Source organism: Saccopteryx leptura, chromosome 4 (assembly GCF_036850995.1).
Source record: "Saccopteryx leptura isolate mSacLep1 chromosome 4, mSacLep1_pri_phased_curated, whole genome shotgun sequence".
NCBI lineage: Eukaryota > Metazoa > Chordata > Mammalia > Chiroptera > Emballonuridae > Saccopteryx > Saccopteryx leptura.
The window spans coordinates 55,296,828-55,313,425 of record NC_089506.1 but is presented as its reverse complement, the minus strand read 5'-3'; the positions used below and the strand labels follow the sequence as shown (position 1 = coordinate 55,313,425).

The window sequence follows — 16,598 nt, the reverse complement described above, 5'->3', positions numbered from 1 at the left end:
TGTCCTAAGAATTTATTATACTTTCCATTAATTATGCAAATCACAGTGTAAAAATTTAGCTGAGGTTAAACTGCTGACACCCACTCCCCTATTCTTTCCTAGAACTCATTCTTGTCTGTAATGGTTTGTATCTCTAGGTTATATGCAAGTTCAGGTCTAGGGCAACTCGCTTTACATTTTTGAATGTCAGTTTCCTCATTTGCTAACTATATATGTCAATATCTGATTTACTTAAAATGTATGTCAATCTTATAATATTATGTCTGGCACTGTTATGATGCCCATTACACAACAAGCAACTTTATTTCTCTTAAATTGATTTTATATCTGTTATCTTTACTTTCCTTTTAAAATGTAATGAAGACAAGTAATAATGAAGATATTCTGTTGACATATTGATTACAATTTAAATAAGTTTGTGTTTGGGAGGGGGGCACTTTCTTATATGACAGAAATTTGGATATAATAGCCTATCATACAGGAAAGATAGAGATTACTACTACTAAATTGTATTGAATTATATAGGTTTTTATTATCTCCTGGGATGAACTGACTAAGTAAATCATACTGCTTATCATAATATAATAAACAATCTACAAAAACATACACATATAAACACAGAGCAAGAACAATATAAATTGAAAAGTAAAGAAGTGGCAAATAACAAATAACTTTTTGTTTATAGCAACATTGTCTAGCAATAATTATAGATTTTTTCTCCCTTTTTGAAAAGGATTTTATATAATTTCAACCCTATAATTTTAAAAAATGCATACTGAAGTTCTGTTTTAGACACAAAAATACAACGGATTTTTATGGAAAACTACTAAAACAATATAGTAGAATATCTATTCAAATAAGTTATTTTCTCTTTACTTATATCATATTTTAACCTCTTTTATGAAGAAATAAAAGACAACATAGTCTTGTTTCTTGAAAAAACAAGAAAATCAAGACAAAGTTTCAATAATTTTTTTCAATACAGCAGATTATCTGTTGAATAGAAGACATTACTGCAATGTGTGAGACTCAAAGGTGGTTTGGGAGTTAATTCAAATATAGCATTCTGGGCATGCTTAAATTATGCTTAAAGTATGAACATGAATACAGTCAGTGTGGTTAGATCATGAGCTATGAGGCAAGGCCCAGCAGGGACAGATGCAGAGAGGCAATAATGAAGCCAGGCAAAGCACAGCTCATAACTGGCAGAACTGTTTGCAGAGGAAGTGATGTTCTGGTAGAGCTGTCTTTATAAACCAATATGTTTTAGAACTGAGGCCACGAGGCATTGTATGTATAGATGAACATGTATTTGGAGCATGGAAGGATATGAATGTTTATATATGTGTAAATATTGAAGAGTTTGTAGGATGACAGAAGGGCAGATCAGTTGTATCCTATTCAAAGGTGTGGTTTGTAGTATCTCTCTCCCTCTGAGATCTGCCCACAAAATTATCACTAAGAGGAGCCCATACCAAGTAGATGTATTTCATTTGATGTTCATGTCCACATGTTCATATATTCACACAGTATTCACCATTTTTAAGGTGATCATATGATGATCACCATACATGTCAATAATAGTATTCTACTAAGAATCTTACCTGGGAATATAAATTGTATTTCAGCTGCTTTTTATAAAGTATAGTTCCTCAAATTTATTTTGTAAAAAAAAAAATTTGAAGTGGATGATGTCTAGAAATGCACTGACATTACCTCAGAGTGTTCCGAGGGCCTAGTTTTAGGACTAGGGACTTTATCAGTAGAATGGTGCCTCTCAGCAGGTGGAATGAGAATCATTTCCCCCCACAAGGGACATTTGATAATATCTAGAGACATTTTTGGTCATCACTACTAGAGGAAGGATGTGCTATTGGCATCTAAAATGTGGAGGTGAGGGATGCTGCTTAGTATTATACAATGTACAGGATAGCCCTTCACAACAGAGGTTTTCATATCAAAATGTCAACATTACTGAGGCTGGGGCCCTGATGTCGTGGATTGGCATTCAATGTAAAATACATCAGATGCTATGACTCACCAAGGGGGCTGCTTTATGTGACAAGGACTCCCTAAGCATGACCAGCCTTCACCTCTTCTCATAAGGTCTCACCTCCTGGGCATGGGGAGACATAGGCTATATAGAGACTGTGTTTTGTCACTCTCAATGTCTAACATAAAAGAGAGTAAGTGGCACTGTACTTGTTCCTCCATCAATACTCCACAGTATCTGAGTATTTTCTTGTAGTCATATCAGGTTATTATGTAAACAAGAAGAATGTTGACAGGAGAAATCATCTCAAAGGATGTACCTGAAAGGGCCTGGCCACTTGGCTCAGTGCTTCAGTGCAGGTCTGGCATGTGGAAGTCCTGGGTTCAGTTTTCAACCAGGGCATACAGGAGAAGCACTCATCTGTTTCTCCACCCTTCCACTCTCTTTTTTTTTCTCTCTCTCTTCCCCTCCTGCAGCCAAGGCTCCATTGGAGCAGAGTTGGCCTGGGTGCTGAAGATGGCTGCATGGCCTCTGCCTCAGGCACTAGAATGGCTCCAGTTGCAACAAAGCAACACCCCAGTTGGGCAGAGCATCACCTCCTAGTGAGCTTGCCCGGTGGATCCCAGTCATACGCACGAGTTTGTCTCTCTGCCTCCCCATTTCTCACTTCTGAAAAATACAAAAAAAAAAAAAATTCCTGAAAGCTGGTAGACATATGCAGAAGGAAGAAGGATGTTCCTACTCATATAACCTTAAGGAAGACATGGTGGGAACAGGGTGGTAGCTTCATTGTGTCTATGCATCATATCCCTTATGGGATATCAGATTTTGAACCATTCTATGCTACATACCATTTCCTCCAGGTGATTTTTTTTTCTTTTCTTTTTCTTTTTATTTATTTATTTTTTGTATTTTTCTGAAGGTTGGAAACGGGAAGGCAGTCAGACAGACTCCCGCATGCGACCGACCGGGATCCACCTGGCACGCCCACTAGGAGGCGATGCTCTGCCCATCTGGGGCATTGCTCTGTTGCAACCAGAGCCATTCTAGCTCCTGAGGCAGAGGCCACAGAGCCATCCCCAGCACCCGGGCCATCTTTGCTCCAATGGAGCCTCGGCTGCGGGAGGGGAAGAGAGAGACAGAGAGGAAGGAGAGGGGGAGGGGTGGAGAAGCAGATGGGCGCCTCTCCTGTGTGCCCTGGCTGGGAATCGAACCCAAGACTCCTGCACGCCAGGCTGATGCTCTACCACTGAGCCAACCGGCCAGGGCCTTTTTTTTTTTTAAGCAAAGCTTGAGTTCTGAGTAGACTGCACTGATTTATCATGCTTTTGTGGGGGAAGGGTAGACTGAAAGAGATTAAGAGAAAAATAATACTCACCACAAATACATGGGTTTATGGAAGTAGATTTAGTACTCCTGTTTCACCCTGGTAGGACAGGTTCTATCTGTAATCATGTATAGATATGACCAAAGCTTTTTACTCATTGGATTCTGTGATTACTTGGATTTACACCATCATCCTGAAACATTAGATTATATGAGATTTCAGTAGAAGTATTTCAGAGAGAATGAAATAGAATAGGAAAATACTACAATTTCTGGGTAAATATTAAGCAGTTGTTATACCCGAGCCACGGCAGAATATGTTTATTTATAGTACAATAGTATTAAAAGACATATCCAGCATGATTGGGTAAAGCTTTTACTGTTTCTTGGATGACAGATTTCTTTAGTCTACACTTCTCCCCTTGCTCTCACCCAACTGTGGCCCCCCTCAGTGCATCTTACATTCTGATGCATTCATTCAGGCTTCCTTTGAAGCCTCTCTCTGATACCCTGGGGCATCTCGTGGCTCCTAGGAGTTGATATTTGCCCCTCAAGAGCCCTCTCCCAGTGATCAGGCAGCATGCACAGACTTCCTTTTTGCTTCTGGAACAGTGGTGGTTTTTATCTACAAGATTGTTCTCCCTTGTGAGTCAGTCTGCCCTGCAGCCAACAGATGTCTGCATCCAGATCTCCCCTCTAGATGAATAAAATCCTCCCAGAGGCTAATACTGACTGGGAAAAGTTCCTTTGTGCATCCGTGAAACATAACTGAGCCTTAAGCAATCACTTTTGATGTATATTTTGTGATAAGGAAAAGAAAAAAAAAAGCAAAAACTTTTTTTTTCTGCCAAACTGTGTTTTGCAGATGAGAATTTTTTGTTGACTGAAGCTTTATCCAATGTGAGCTTTACCTTCTCTAATTAAATGAAGGGTTAGATTGAGATTGTTTTTCTTTATATTACTCTTCAATTTTGTTCTCTGTGCTGTATGGACATAATACTTTATCAGCAAAATGGGTCTGATAACTGACTTCCAAAGATCTATCTTGCTTGGTTTGCTGGGAAACAATTTTCATCCAAGCATGAAGTACTTTGTTAAAAGAGTCAACCTTCAGAGGTTGAAGTCTGACTCTATAGACATACTAAAACTGATGTAAGCATACTTATTTTTGGAGGTCATTAGTTTTGCCTCAGTACCTTGGACCTCCCCATCTTTCAAAAGATCTAAAATCAGCATCCTTTTAGGTAGCAACATTTGTCATAATTCTCTGGTATGTTAGTGTTTTCCAATACCAATATTAACATTGACTATGAGATCACTAAGCCATATAATAACTTTGAACAAGGAACAATAACGTGACTTGTGAGGACTAATGCAGCCAATAGCAAACTTTTAAGATAATGACATAATGTTAGACCAGTGATGAGCAATCTTTTGAGCTTGGTATGTCAAAATTCGCCAAAAAACCGGGCGTAATTCAGGTGGTGTGTCACTTTGAGAAAACAACCATAATTTTGCGATATTTATAGTTTAAATAACAAAAATATGTAATTGTAATATATAACTGTATTTAATAAACCAAAAACTACTTATTTAACTTACCTGCTTAGTGACTTCTTTGTTCATCTGTCAGTTGGTTTCTTTTGTTGGTCTTGATATTATTTAACTTGTGTGGGGTGCCGTGAACTAAGATAAGTGAGGAGGAGGGGGAATTCTTTAACTAACCTGCCTATTAGTGACTTTTTTGTTGCTGAATATCATTGGCTAAATCCTCAATTGAAGGTTGGTATTTTATACACTTCAAGCCCAAGCAAGCGCTACTATCTTCATCTATCAATCTGTTTCTTTTGTTGGTTTTGATATTATTTAACGCTGAGAATAAGGTCTCACAAAAGTACGTAGAGGGGAAAATTGTGAGTAAAACCATTGCTATATTTTCAGGGTGCTTAAAGTGTCTGGTAATCGGTTCCAGGCACTCCAAATTTCCTGTTTGTAGTGGCACTCCTCTTGATACTCCAAGCGGCACCTTTCCAGATTCTCAAGCTCTGACCTCAAGTAGATAAACACCTGAGCCCAGATGCTGTCTAGAAATTCTGCAAGTTGCATCATATGTAAATTAAGATGTCTGCTGCTATTTCTAATGATGGGAAACGGCACCCATAGCACAGGCCCTCACCTCTCCCAGCCTCCCCCTCACTTATCTCAGTAATGATGGTCAATTAAAAATCCACCACACCCCAGAAGAGTAGATTGGATGATGGTTGCTGTGGTTATGTGGTTGCTGGTAATGGCAATCACTGGGCCCCCAGAGATGCATGCCCCCCATTCCACTGCTCCCTGCTCCGCTGGCCGGAAGTGAGGTCAAAGATCCCCTAATGTTCTAACTGGAAGTCCAAGAACTAGACGCTCTGTACCGGAGTTCTGTTGTTTTGGCCTACAGACCTCTGGCACAGAGTGTCTACAGTACAGCAAATGTTTTATCCTCGGCTACTGCACCTGGCCATGCAGGAGCCGAGGATGAAATGTCCTTCTCAACATGCGACCCCATACTTCTCTGGTATGCAGCTGCGTATCAACAAAAATGGCTACATGTGTCAGTGCTGACACGCGTGTCATAGGTTCGCCATCACAGCTTTAGACAGAAATTTAAACTTGGAATCTAATGAAATGCTTCTTTGGCCATATTTATTAAAATATGATAACTTGGTTTCTATATTTAACAATGAAAACTAATTTAGGCATAAGGAAACAAACCACAAAAGACACACTGAGTGAGCGGTCTGGTTTTAACCACTCAACTTCAAAGTGGGCATAATCCCTATAGTTCATGTTTCCTATGTCAAGAGGGGAAAAGCCTAAGGAATGTTACCTTCAATAAAAGAAAAATAAAATAACATTTTTATTCCTACACAGAATCATTTAGATCTTAAGTCTTTGAAAAGCAATGAGAAGCAGAGGATTTTTTTCTTTTTCTTTTCCTTTTTCTTTTTCTTTTGTAAAATAAGAAAGGGAGAGTGCAGGAAAGAGACAGGAACATCCGTTCCTGTATGTGCCCTGACCGGAGATCGAACCAGCAACCTCTGCACTTTGGGACAATGCTGTAACCAACTGAGCTATTGGGCCAGGGCCCTTTTCTTTTTCCTTAGCTTTTTTTCTAATACAAATCATACTATTGATTACTAATCACTCAGTGCTAAAGGCAGCGCTCGGTATTTAGTAAATTAAGCTTTAATTCCTGAATCTAACAAAATAATTGACCTCAAAAAGAAGATAAATGTGTATGTTGTCCTGAGCTCACGATCAGAATCCACTTTCTAGTCTCATTATATTCATATTTTTCAATTCAGTGATTTTTCTCCCCATTCTTTTCTAGTTTCTTTTCACAATCTATAACACCTTTCACCCTACTCCTGTATCAGGGAGGTCAAGCTATTTATATTCTTGTTTTCAAAATTGAAAAGCTTTAATATGATCTGTTTTTACTTTGGCATTAATATTATATTAATAATTTAATATAGTTTCTATTTTAGGAATTCTAGGTAACTAATATTTATGAAAAAAAAAAAACAGATCTGATAACTTCCTGATATCATTAAGACATAAATAACAATAGCATGTAGCATCTATTAATATTTACTTCTTTTGAAAATTTGGGAAAATGGCCCTATTTGCTTCAACAGTGATTTTCTTTATTTAATCCTTAAACCTTACAGATGTTTAATAATATTTTGCCTGATTTTACATTTGGGAAAAATTAAAAGAAGAAATATCTGGTGTCTTTAACAAGATCACATGGGGTTAATAAGCCATGACTTTTTGATAATCCCTCAGTATTAGTAGCCACTGTTACCAAGAGAATTTTTTGGTGAGGAAAGTTTATTCTTTGTACTAAGAAAGTAAATGTGAACAGAGTCCTTTTTATAGCTTTGGTGTTTTGGTTTTATTTGATAATCAATATAAATAATCATCTATAACAGGTATTATAGATGCCATATCAAGACAATGGCTCAATACTATGTATATTATTCAGAATTGAAGTGCTAAATCAAGTTCTTCTTTAAGAAACCTCTGATGAAGCAGAAATGAGGTACAGCTTCCATAGGCTTCATGGAGAGATTTATAGCTTTTTCCATTGTGTGTCTCAGAAAAAAATCACCTGAGGGTTTCAGAAAGAAGAGTTATTTTGTTTGGTTTTAGACTTTTATTATCATCATTACTTCTCCTTAGATTTCTTGAGCTGTCCAGGACTTGATTTGTCCCTGTCTTTGCTGAGAGGGGACATAGCTTCAGGGAATAGCAGGGAACCACTAGAGGCAAAGCAGAATCACTCACTTATTGGGAACCTGCATTTACAAACTCAGAAGCACAGCCTGACCAGGCGGTGGCGCAGTGGATGGAGCTTCGGACTGAGATGCAAAAGGACCCAGGTTCGAGACCCCAAGGTCATCAGCTTGAGCGCGGGCTCATCTGGCTTGAGCAAAAAGCTCACCAGCTTGGACCCAAGGTCATTGGCTCCAGCAAGGGGTTACTCGGTCTGCTGAAGGCCCGTGGTCAAGGCACATATGAGAAAGCAATCAATGAACAACTAAGATGTCGCAATGAAAAACTGATGATTGATGCTTCTCATCTCTCTCCATTCCTGTCTGTCTGTCCCTATCTATTCCTCTCTCTGATTCTCTGTCACTGTAAAAAACAAAACAAAACAAAACAAAACTCAGAAGCATTATCTTTTCTTAGTCAACCCAAATCACATTCTCCCTATGGAATAAAACTTGAGTTTACTCTACCCAGGCTCAGTTGTGCACATTAATAAGTGTCCTACATGCATGCACTCACTCCTGAGGGAGCCTAATATGAGGGCCAATGAAGCTAACAGAATTTAGTGATGTTAATTCTTATTTTTTGCATCCTTTCAAGTTTTTTCAATAACAATCAAGTGATGTTGCAGGGTAGAAGAGTTTATTTCTTGCTATAGTCCTTTTTCTCTCTTAACTAGGAAGCCAGATTGCCTATTTCTCAATCAAATTCTTTAAAATGATCGTTTTTATTTATAATGATCATGCAAGGTATTTGATAACTTTCCTATTCATTTTGGCTAACTAAATTTTGTACATTATATCTTTGGTATTAGGTGAATCTAATTGCATTATAAATCTCTGGACACTGATAATTGATTGCTATATATAGCAACTACAAAAAGTCCAAAATAGTACAGTAATTTGAATATCCTACTCATGAACCATTCCAAATAAAAGCAATTTAATTTTACAACAGATTTGTAAATAGGATAAAGCAAATATTTTTATTAGTATGCATTTGCTATTATGTTAATGATGATACTTTGCAACATATGGTGTTTTGACTTTATGTCAAATGATAGGATTTTCTAAAATTTAACAATAAATGAAAAAAGAATTAAGCAACTATGGAGGGACAGGAAATGGTAAACTCCTATTAATGATGAATGTTCTTTTAAATAAAAATCATGTGTTCCTCTGTTTTATTTGATTTGGAGATTATAGATATAGGACACATCTCATTTAAAATATTGTTATTATCAGTTTATTGATACTGTAACTGAAGGCAGAGGTGGATTTAATGGTGGACGCACCTAGCATGCACCCTGGGCCCCGACTTCTGAAGGGCCCTGCAAAACCCAAAGTTTACACTTTTTCCTAATGACACCAAGTTTGGTTTCATATGTGCAATTTTAACATTAATAGTACATAATATTTTTTATTTATTTAAAACTATGGTTAACATGTATTTATATTTCTCCTGTCTTTCTCTTTTTTTAAGGGGCCCAATATTTTCTGTGCCGGGGGCCTCAACCAACTTTAATCTGCCTCTGATTGAAGGATACATTTTTTAATGAAAATGGCCATTAGAAGCAATTTTTAAGAAATGTAGATAACCTGGGCTTTATACAGCTTACTAATGTGTGACTACTGTCTTGATTTATTTGCAGAATTTTTCCGAGAGCTCCTAGAAAATGCAGAAAAGTCATTAAATGATATGTTTGTACGGACTTATGGGATGCTGTACATGCAGAATTCAGAGGTGTTCCAGGACCTCTTCACAGAGCTGAAAAGATACTATACTGGGGGCAATGTGAACCTGGAGGAGATGCTCAATGACTTCTGGGCTCGGCTCCTGGAAAGGATGTTTCAGCTGATAAACCCACAGTATCACTTTAGTGAGGACTACCTGGAATGTGTGAGCAAATACACAGACCAGCTGAAGCCGTTTGGAGATGTACCCCGGAAATTGAAAATTCAGGTCACCCGCGCCTTCATCGCTGCTCGGACATTTGTCCAGGGGCTGACTGTGGGCAGAGAAGTTGCAAATCGAGTTTCCAAGGTAATTGAAAATTTGCTATCTTTCTAATTAATCTTCTACTTTTACTCTGTTTATAAAATAAATGCTTAAAAGAACTTCAAGGTGAAAATTCTCACTTACTGTGGTCCTTGCTCTTAGAAAAATAAGCTAAATATGATAGCTTAATTCTGATTTTTTTCTCCTTGCTTAATGCGAAAGAAGACAAGTTTTCAAGTTGCTTCATGTACTTTTGGAAAGTAATGTCAATATTTATCGGCAGTCCACCAGAGACGCTTTTATCAGGAATGGTGCAAATGCAGATGTCTTCTAATCACAACCACTTGGCATTTCTGATCAGAGTTCTAAGTGCCATAAAACTCATGAAACAGTCCATCCATAGGTATAATCCACTACTGAGTCACAAGGGACAATATTCTTGAGACCTGCAAACGGAGACAAGATGTTGTTCACAATTCCAACACCTAGCATTCCTTCTTCTTTATCACCCTGTCAAAGTGGCCAAATTCCTTAATCATGAAGGAAGAACCTTTTGCTGACACCTATAGAACTGGGTTAGGGAGGACTAACAAATACAATGTATAGATTCTGGCACAGAATTCCTTTTGTTACCCATTAGCTTTGTAATTCAATGCCACATATTGTGTTGAGTTTATGAGGAAGATAAACCACAAGTACAGTTATTTGCCCTTCCTTGAGGATGACTCTACCTTTAATGCAAGGGGTGTTTCTCCACTGCTGTCTTTAAAAATTGACAATTTTCTATAACTATGTTTTGTGCAGAAGATATCTACCTCTGTTTACATTCTTCCTTGACATTCAACTGCTCTTATGAGATAGGCTTGCCCATTTATGAGGTCAGTCCAACGAATAAACTGAAAGATGATTACTTTAAGAAGGAAAGTAAGAGCAATATATAACAGGAATCTGATATAATGCCACTCAAAGAAGGTCATATTTGTACAAAAATTATTGCCAAATACAACTTTCTGTTGCAAGGCCATGCCAAAATGCCACAGTGTTCACAACTATCGGAACTGTTCTGCCGTGTATTTCCCCCACTTTGCTTTCCTCAATATTTACCTCTGGGCATAAACATCTTAAAAGTGTTTCTCTAGGAACTCTTTGTAAAAATTCATAGCAGTTCACTTTTAAATGATTAGTTCCTAAAACATTTATTTGCACATTGGGGAAGATTATTTGCAAGAAAGCTCTAAAGGTGATTATGACAAAGGATTTAATAATTTAAAGGGTAAAAATCTCTGATTATAAAAACAATTGTTTTTTTTTTACTAAAAACCATTAATATTCTGGACTAAAGTGTAGAACACCAAATGTGGATTAATAAGGAATTGACCAGGTGTAACAGCAGGAAGAAATATGATCACTGGAGTTCTATAAAGAAATAGATAGATATATATAAAATAAAAATATAGTTCATATATTCTAAAGCAGAGAGATTTTGTTTAAAAAAACAGTCTCAGAGGCTTCAAATTGAATTCTTCACTTTTGTGGAGAAATGAAACATATGGACAGCTTGTGAGAAACTGAGGTATGAAATTACAAGCATGGATAGCTTTATTCAATATTCTTGATTGTTTATACTAATTCTGCTTAAGTGTAAATAATGTTTAAATGCACATGTTTTGGTCTGGAGGGGTTCGAGTGAGATAAGAGAATATTTTCTAGAAAAACCACAGGTTAGGGTGCTGCTGACTCCTTTTTCTCAGAAGATGGTGTTTACAACTTCCCAGAGATGGCACCTCCCCTTCATCCATCATTCCTTGACTGTCTCTGTGTGAGGTCTTTGTCTATCACACTGTAAATGCTACTCTTCATGGCGAAGTTTGATGTCATGGACCAACCACCAATAGAATCTGACCTTTAATTTTTCTCCAGATGTGCTGAGGATGTACCTGTAACACTAAGGTCTTGTTTCCCATGAGTTTTTCACAACCAACATTCATTTGCAAAGGAGCTGCTGTGGGTTTGCGATAGTTTGTGGTCATATAACTGTGAAATGCTCACTGTTCAATGCAGATATTGGCTTGTCTGACCTAAGTTTATTAGCACTAATTTACTTAAATCATAAATCCCATGCTGACCTCTGGGCACCACCATTAGATGATAGATGATAGATGATAATGATGATAGATACATAGACAGATAGATAGATAGGTAGATAGATAATAAATATATAGAGTTGGCTTAAAAACAACTGAGCAGCTTTTTCTCAGATAATTTATGACTCAGGGATTTAAGTATTTTACCAATGAACTTTCTCATAATGATTACCAAATGGTCTGTACCTGAGTAAACCAGATAGATCTACAAGGGCTATTTCAGGGCTGGTGACTTTCAGCACCCAGACTATTTCAGGCAATAAGAATAAAATATTACTAGGACAAAATATATAAAAAGGAGAAGCAAGGTTGGTGTTTGAGGTTTAAGCCCTTCATAAATCTGAATTGTCCAGGTGGTGTGTTCATTGAGTGATTTAGAGTTGGTGAAATGATTTAGAGTTAAGAAATTTAAGGCAAAATTCTCAAATTGAGATCAACAAACTGGTTTATCCCCTGAGTCTTGTTTTTGGGGATTTTTTTTTAAAACCTTTGGTTTCTTTCTTCCCCTTAAGTGGCTTCTTAAATCTTGAAGACATCATTAACAGCTTCTAATTAATTGTTTTGACTGGAAAATTTATCTCTTTGGCAAAACACAGCAGTTTGACACAAATATTTTGACACAACATTACAAGGAACTTCCTTACCAGAAAAATGGAGGACTAATTTGTAGGCATAAATATAGTTATTTTTCAAACTTATTCTTGCCATCTTCTATATACAAATGTTGTCTTTTTTAAAACTTTGAATGGAACAAGTTAATTTTAATAAACTATAATTGGGTTTCAGATTGTTAGAAGTGTTACATGATATCAGAGTAATATCTGTGGTAATGTTACCAGGATTTATTTTCTGTGTGAATGGCTATTTTTGAGAGTGCCAAGTATTAACAAGATATGGAGAATCAGAAATATTTATATTTTACCAGTGGGAATGTAAATTTATGTACAGTATTCAATTTGAATAACAATTTGAAAATACCAGTATTGTTGAAGAAGTGCACATCTCAAAACTGCAGTTTTTTACCTGGAGAAACTGTTTCACATGTGTATAGATAGATATTTAGGAGAATGTTCAAAGCAGCATTATTTATAATAGCGCAAAAAAGTAGAAATATCATAAATGTCCCATCTACATTACTGGTTATCTCTTCAAATCACAGAGTCCTGTGGAGACTTGGAAATAAGTAAACTACATTTCTATGATACATGACCTGTATGTTGCAATGTCTGCCCACCACCCAAAATCAAATCATCTTCTGTCACCATGTATTTAGTCCCCTTTATCCTTTGCTACCTTCCCCCATACACTTTCTTTCTGGTAACCACCATACTGTTGTCTGTATGTATGCATTTCAGTTTTATATCCCACATATGAATGAAATCATATGGTTCTTAGCTTTATCTGACTGATTTTGCTTAGCATAATATTCTCAGGGCCCATCCATGTTATTGCAAATGGCTGTATTTCATCCTTCTTTATGTCTGAATAGTATTACATTATATATTGTATATATCACATCTTCTTTATCCAATTCTCTATCAAAAAACACTTTGGTTGTTTCCATGTCTTGGGCACCGTGAATAATGCTACAATGAACATAGGGGTGCATATGTCTTTGTAAATAAATGTTTTCAATTCTTTAAGGTACATAGCCAGAATAAGGATTGCTGGGTCATATGGTAACTATTCTTAATTTTTTGAGGAACCTCCATATTGTTTTCCTCAGTGACTGTAGCAGTTTACATTCCCACCAGCAGTGAATGAGGATTCCTTTTTCTCCACAGCCTCTCCAAAACTTTTTACTATATGTCATGTTGATAACTGGCATTCTAAGAGGTATGAGGTTGCAACCTATATAATCTTACTAACTAATGTCACATCAATAAATTTAATTAAAAATTAAAATAAGAATTCATTTTTAAATATAAGTGAACTATAGCCAACTTGTGAATAAATCACATAAACCTCATTTTGAGAGAAATAAATCAAATTATCAAAGAATACATACCATTTATGTGAAGTTCAACGATTGCAAAAAATTAAGCAATGAATTACTTGTGAATAAAAGTAGATGTGATAAAATTCTTGAGTGATTTAAAAAGAAATTATACATCGAATTATTTACAATAACATGGATGAACCTTGATAACATTATACGGAGTGAAATCAGTAAATCAGAAAAAACTAAGAACTATGTGAATCCATACATAGATGGGACATAAAAATGAGACTCAGAGATATGAACAAGAATGTGATGGCAACAGGGGTGGGGGGTGGGGGGGAGGAGGGATGGGGTGAGGAAGGAGAGAGGGGGTGGGGGAGGGGAGGGGCACAAAGAAAACCAGATAAAAGGTGACAGAAGACAATTTGACTTTGGGTGCGGGGTATACAGCATAATCAAATGTCAAAATAATCTGGAGATGTTTTCCCTCAACATATGTACCCTGATTTATCAATGTCACTGCATTAAATTTAATTTAAAAATGGAAAAAAAAAGAAATTATACAGAAACATCAGATGGTAGTGGCCTCTGGGAATTAGGTTTGGAGGTATTATAAAGGAGGGGTATACAGGAGATTCCCAAGTTACTGATAGCATACTCTTTTTTAAGCTCTGTACTGTGTTTATTTGTGTGCATATGTGTTTAAAATTTTTTTAAGGAACAATATTAAAGTGGGGTAAGACTTTACCATGTTCATTCATGATTCTTTTCATCTATACAGATGTGATCAAATCCCTGAGCTGCCCTGAGTTTTTTTGTCAGACTTTACCATTGTTTATGGTTTTATTGACCATTCACTTTCTAGCTCCAAATTGTGCTGAGTGATATCAGTTAAGCATGGAAGGCAAAGCTCTAAAAGGAACATAAAAAAATTTATAATATAGTAGCATTGAGAAAAATGATACAGACTATTTTTTAACATTGTTCCTTTGTTAAATAACATCCCTCACACCCTTGCATTACATACCTATTGGTGCCAGCTGCCATACTAAATGCTCATCAGACACTGAAGAACACAGAAAAGAGGCTGCATACAGAGATATTAACCGGCTGTCTGCTTAGTACAAGCTTCAGTCAGTTATTCTTATGAAGCCATGAGGCAATAATTTTAGTGTCTTTACTGGTCCATCTTCATGACATTTAAATGAAGAAGACATGACTTTCATATCTCTCTGCTTTAATCAAAATAGCATCTCTGAGTAAAAATTGTAAACTGTGTCAATATCAAGTGCATCAGTAGTTCAAGTTATTTCATAGATTCATTCCAGACAAATAAGATAGGTAGGAGAGCTGGGATCTACAGAACTTGAACTACTTCCAAATACTGCCATGCATTACTATCTATCTATCTATCTATCTATCTATCTATCTATCTATCTATCTATCTAACATCTATCTATCATCTATTATCTATCTATCTATCTATCTATCATCTATCTATCTATCTATCTATCTATCTATTTATCTATTATCTATCTATCATCTATCTTTATCTATCTATCTATCTATCTATCTATCTATCTATCTATCTATCAAAATCTTCTTTGTGGGTCATAACTTTGAAAAGAGTCTGATTTTTTTTTATTTTTAGTAAGACTAGAATATTTTACCAATAGACATATGCCTATATCTGCTACAGTGTAGCAGCTACACTGACTATTGTTTTGCATGAAAAACCTCTTAACTAGTTCATCTACCTGGATAAACAGTCTTGCTTTAGGAATGTGTGCCTAGAAAGCAATAAACAGAGTCAATTTTCAATAAATGTACTTGATGGACTATAAGGCTGAAAAAAATTTACTATCAAATTTGAAAATGAAGGCTATGAAGTACATTTAGTGCATTCTCTTATCACAGTGAAAAGCATTCTGAGGAATTTACCATGGGTATAATTTACAAGAGGAATGGAATTCAATTTAGCTGTTTGCTTTTGGGAAAGAATGTTGTAGCTATCACCTGAATTATTTGTTTTGTTCCTTTAGTGGTGATCTTCTGATTGGAGTTAATTTTTGTGGAGTCATCCAAGGCCACAAAAAAGCCCCCAGGTGAATGAAACCCTTTTATAGTTCCTCTGTGGTTAGTGGATTCTCTTCTGAAATAGGTGATTATTCAGTGTAGGCTACTTCATAATACAGTATTAGAAAGACTAGATAAGCCTTTTGAAATGATCAATAATGCTTATGTTTGCAAGTCAACATAAATAATATATGCTTGCTGCTTCAGGAAGGTTGTTTGGACATTTTATTATAGTTAGAAAGTAGTTTTCAGTCAGTAAATAATTTCTTAATAAAAATAGTAATAAAATGGTATTAGTTCTAAGCACCATAACAACTAAAATAGCTTATTAATATAACTCATTGAAAATGTGTGACCTTTTTTATGGCCCAGGTGCTGTGATAAGCCCTAGAAATCAAAAGAATATAAGCAAGTTCAGGTGTCATAAAATAAAAGAACATTTCCCCTTTAGAATAGCATGCAGGATTTTTACAGATGAGTTTAGATAATTAAGAGAGATTACATTTTGATTAAAACAACTGGTTATTTTGATTAAAATAATTAAAATATATCTTACTAGTTTTATGTTTTCTTACTAATGTATAGTTTAGAAGCATAAATTTGGGAAATGGTTGAATTATATAGGAAGAGGGTAAAATTAAGGAAAATGAAATCATTTATTTTTAATATGTTAAAAGTATTTGTGTATCCTTTCTTCATATTATTTTTGCACTTTGTATCTATTTCTAATATCTATATTTGATATGGGCTATTTTATTTTAAAATTATTATATCTATAGGAATTCCATGAAAATCAACACAT

General features: G+C 35.9%; 1 protein-coding gene across 1 annotated transcript in view; it reads left to right on the top strand.

The window, feature by feature from the left end:
* The window catches only part of GPC6 (glypican 6), a 1,355,246-nt gene that overhangs the window by 697,562 nt on the left and 641,086 nt on the right, over positions 1-16,598 (top strand). The window contains exon 3 of the mRNA XM_066380690.1: positions 9,288-9,679. Coding sequence (XP_066236787.1) covers positions 9,288-9,679 — 392 coding nt within the window. The remainder of the gene's footprint in view (positions 1-9,287; positions 9,680-16,598) is intronic.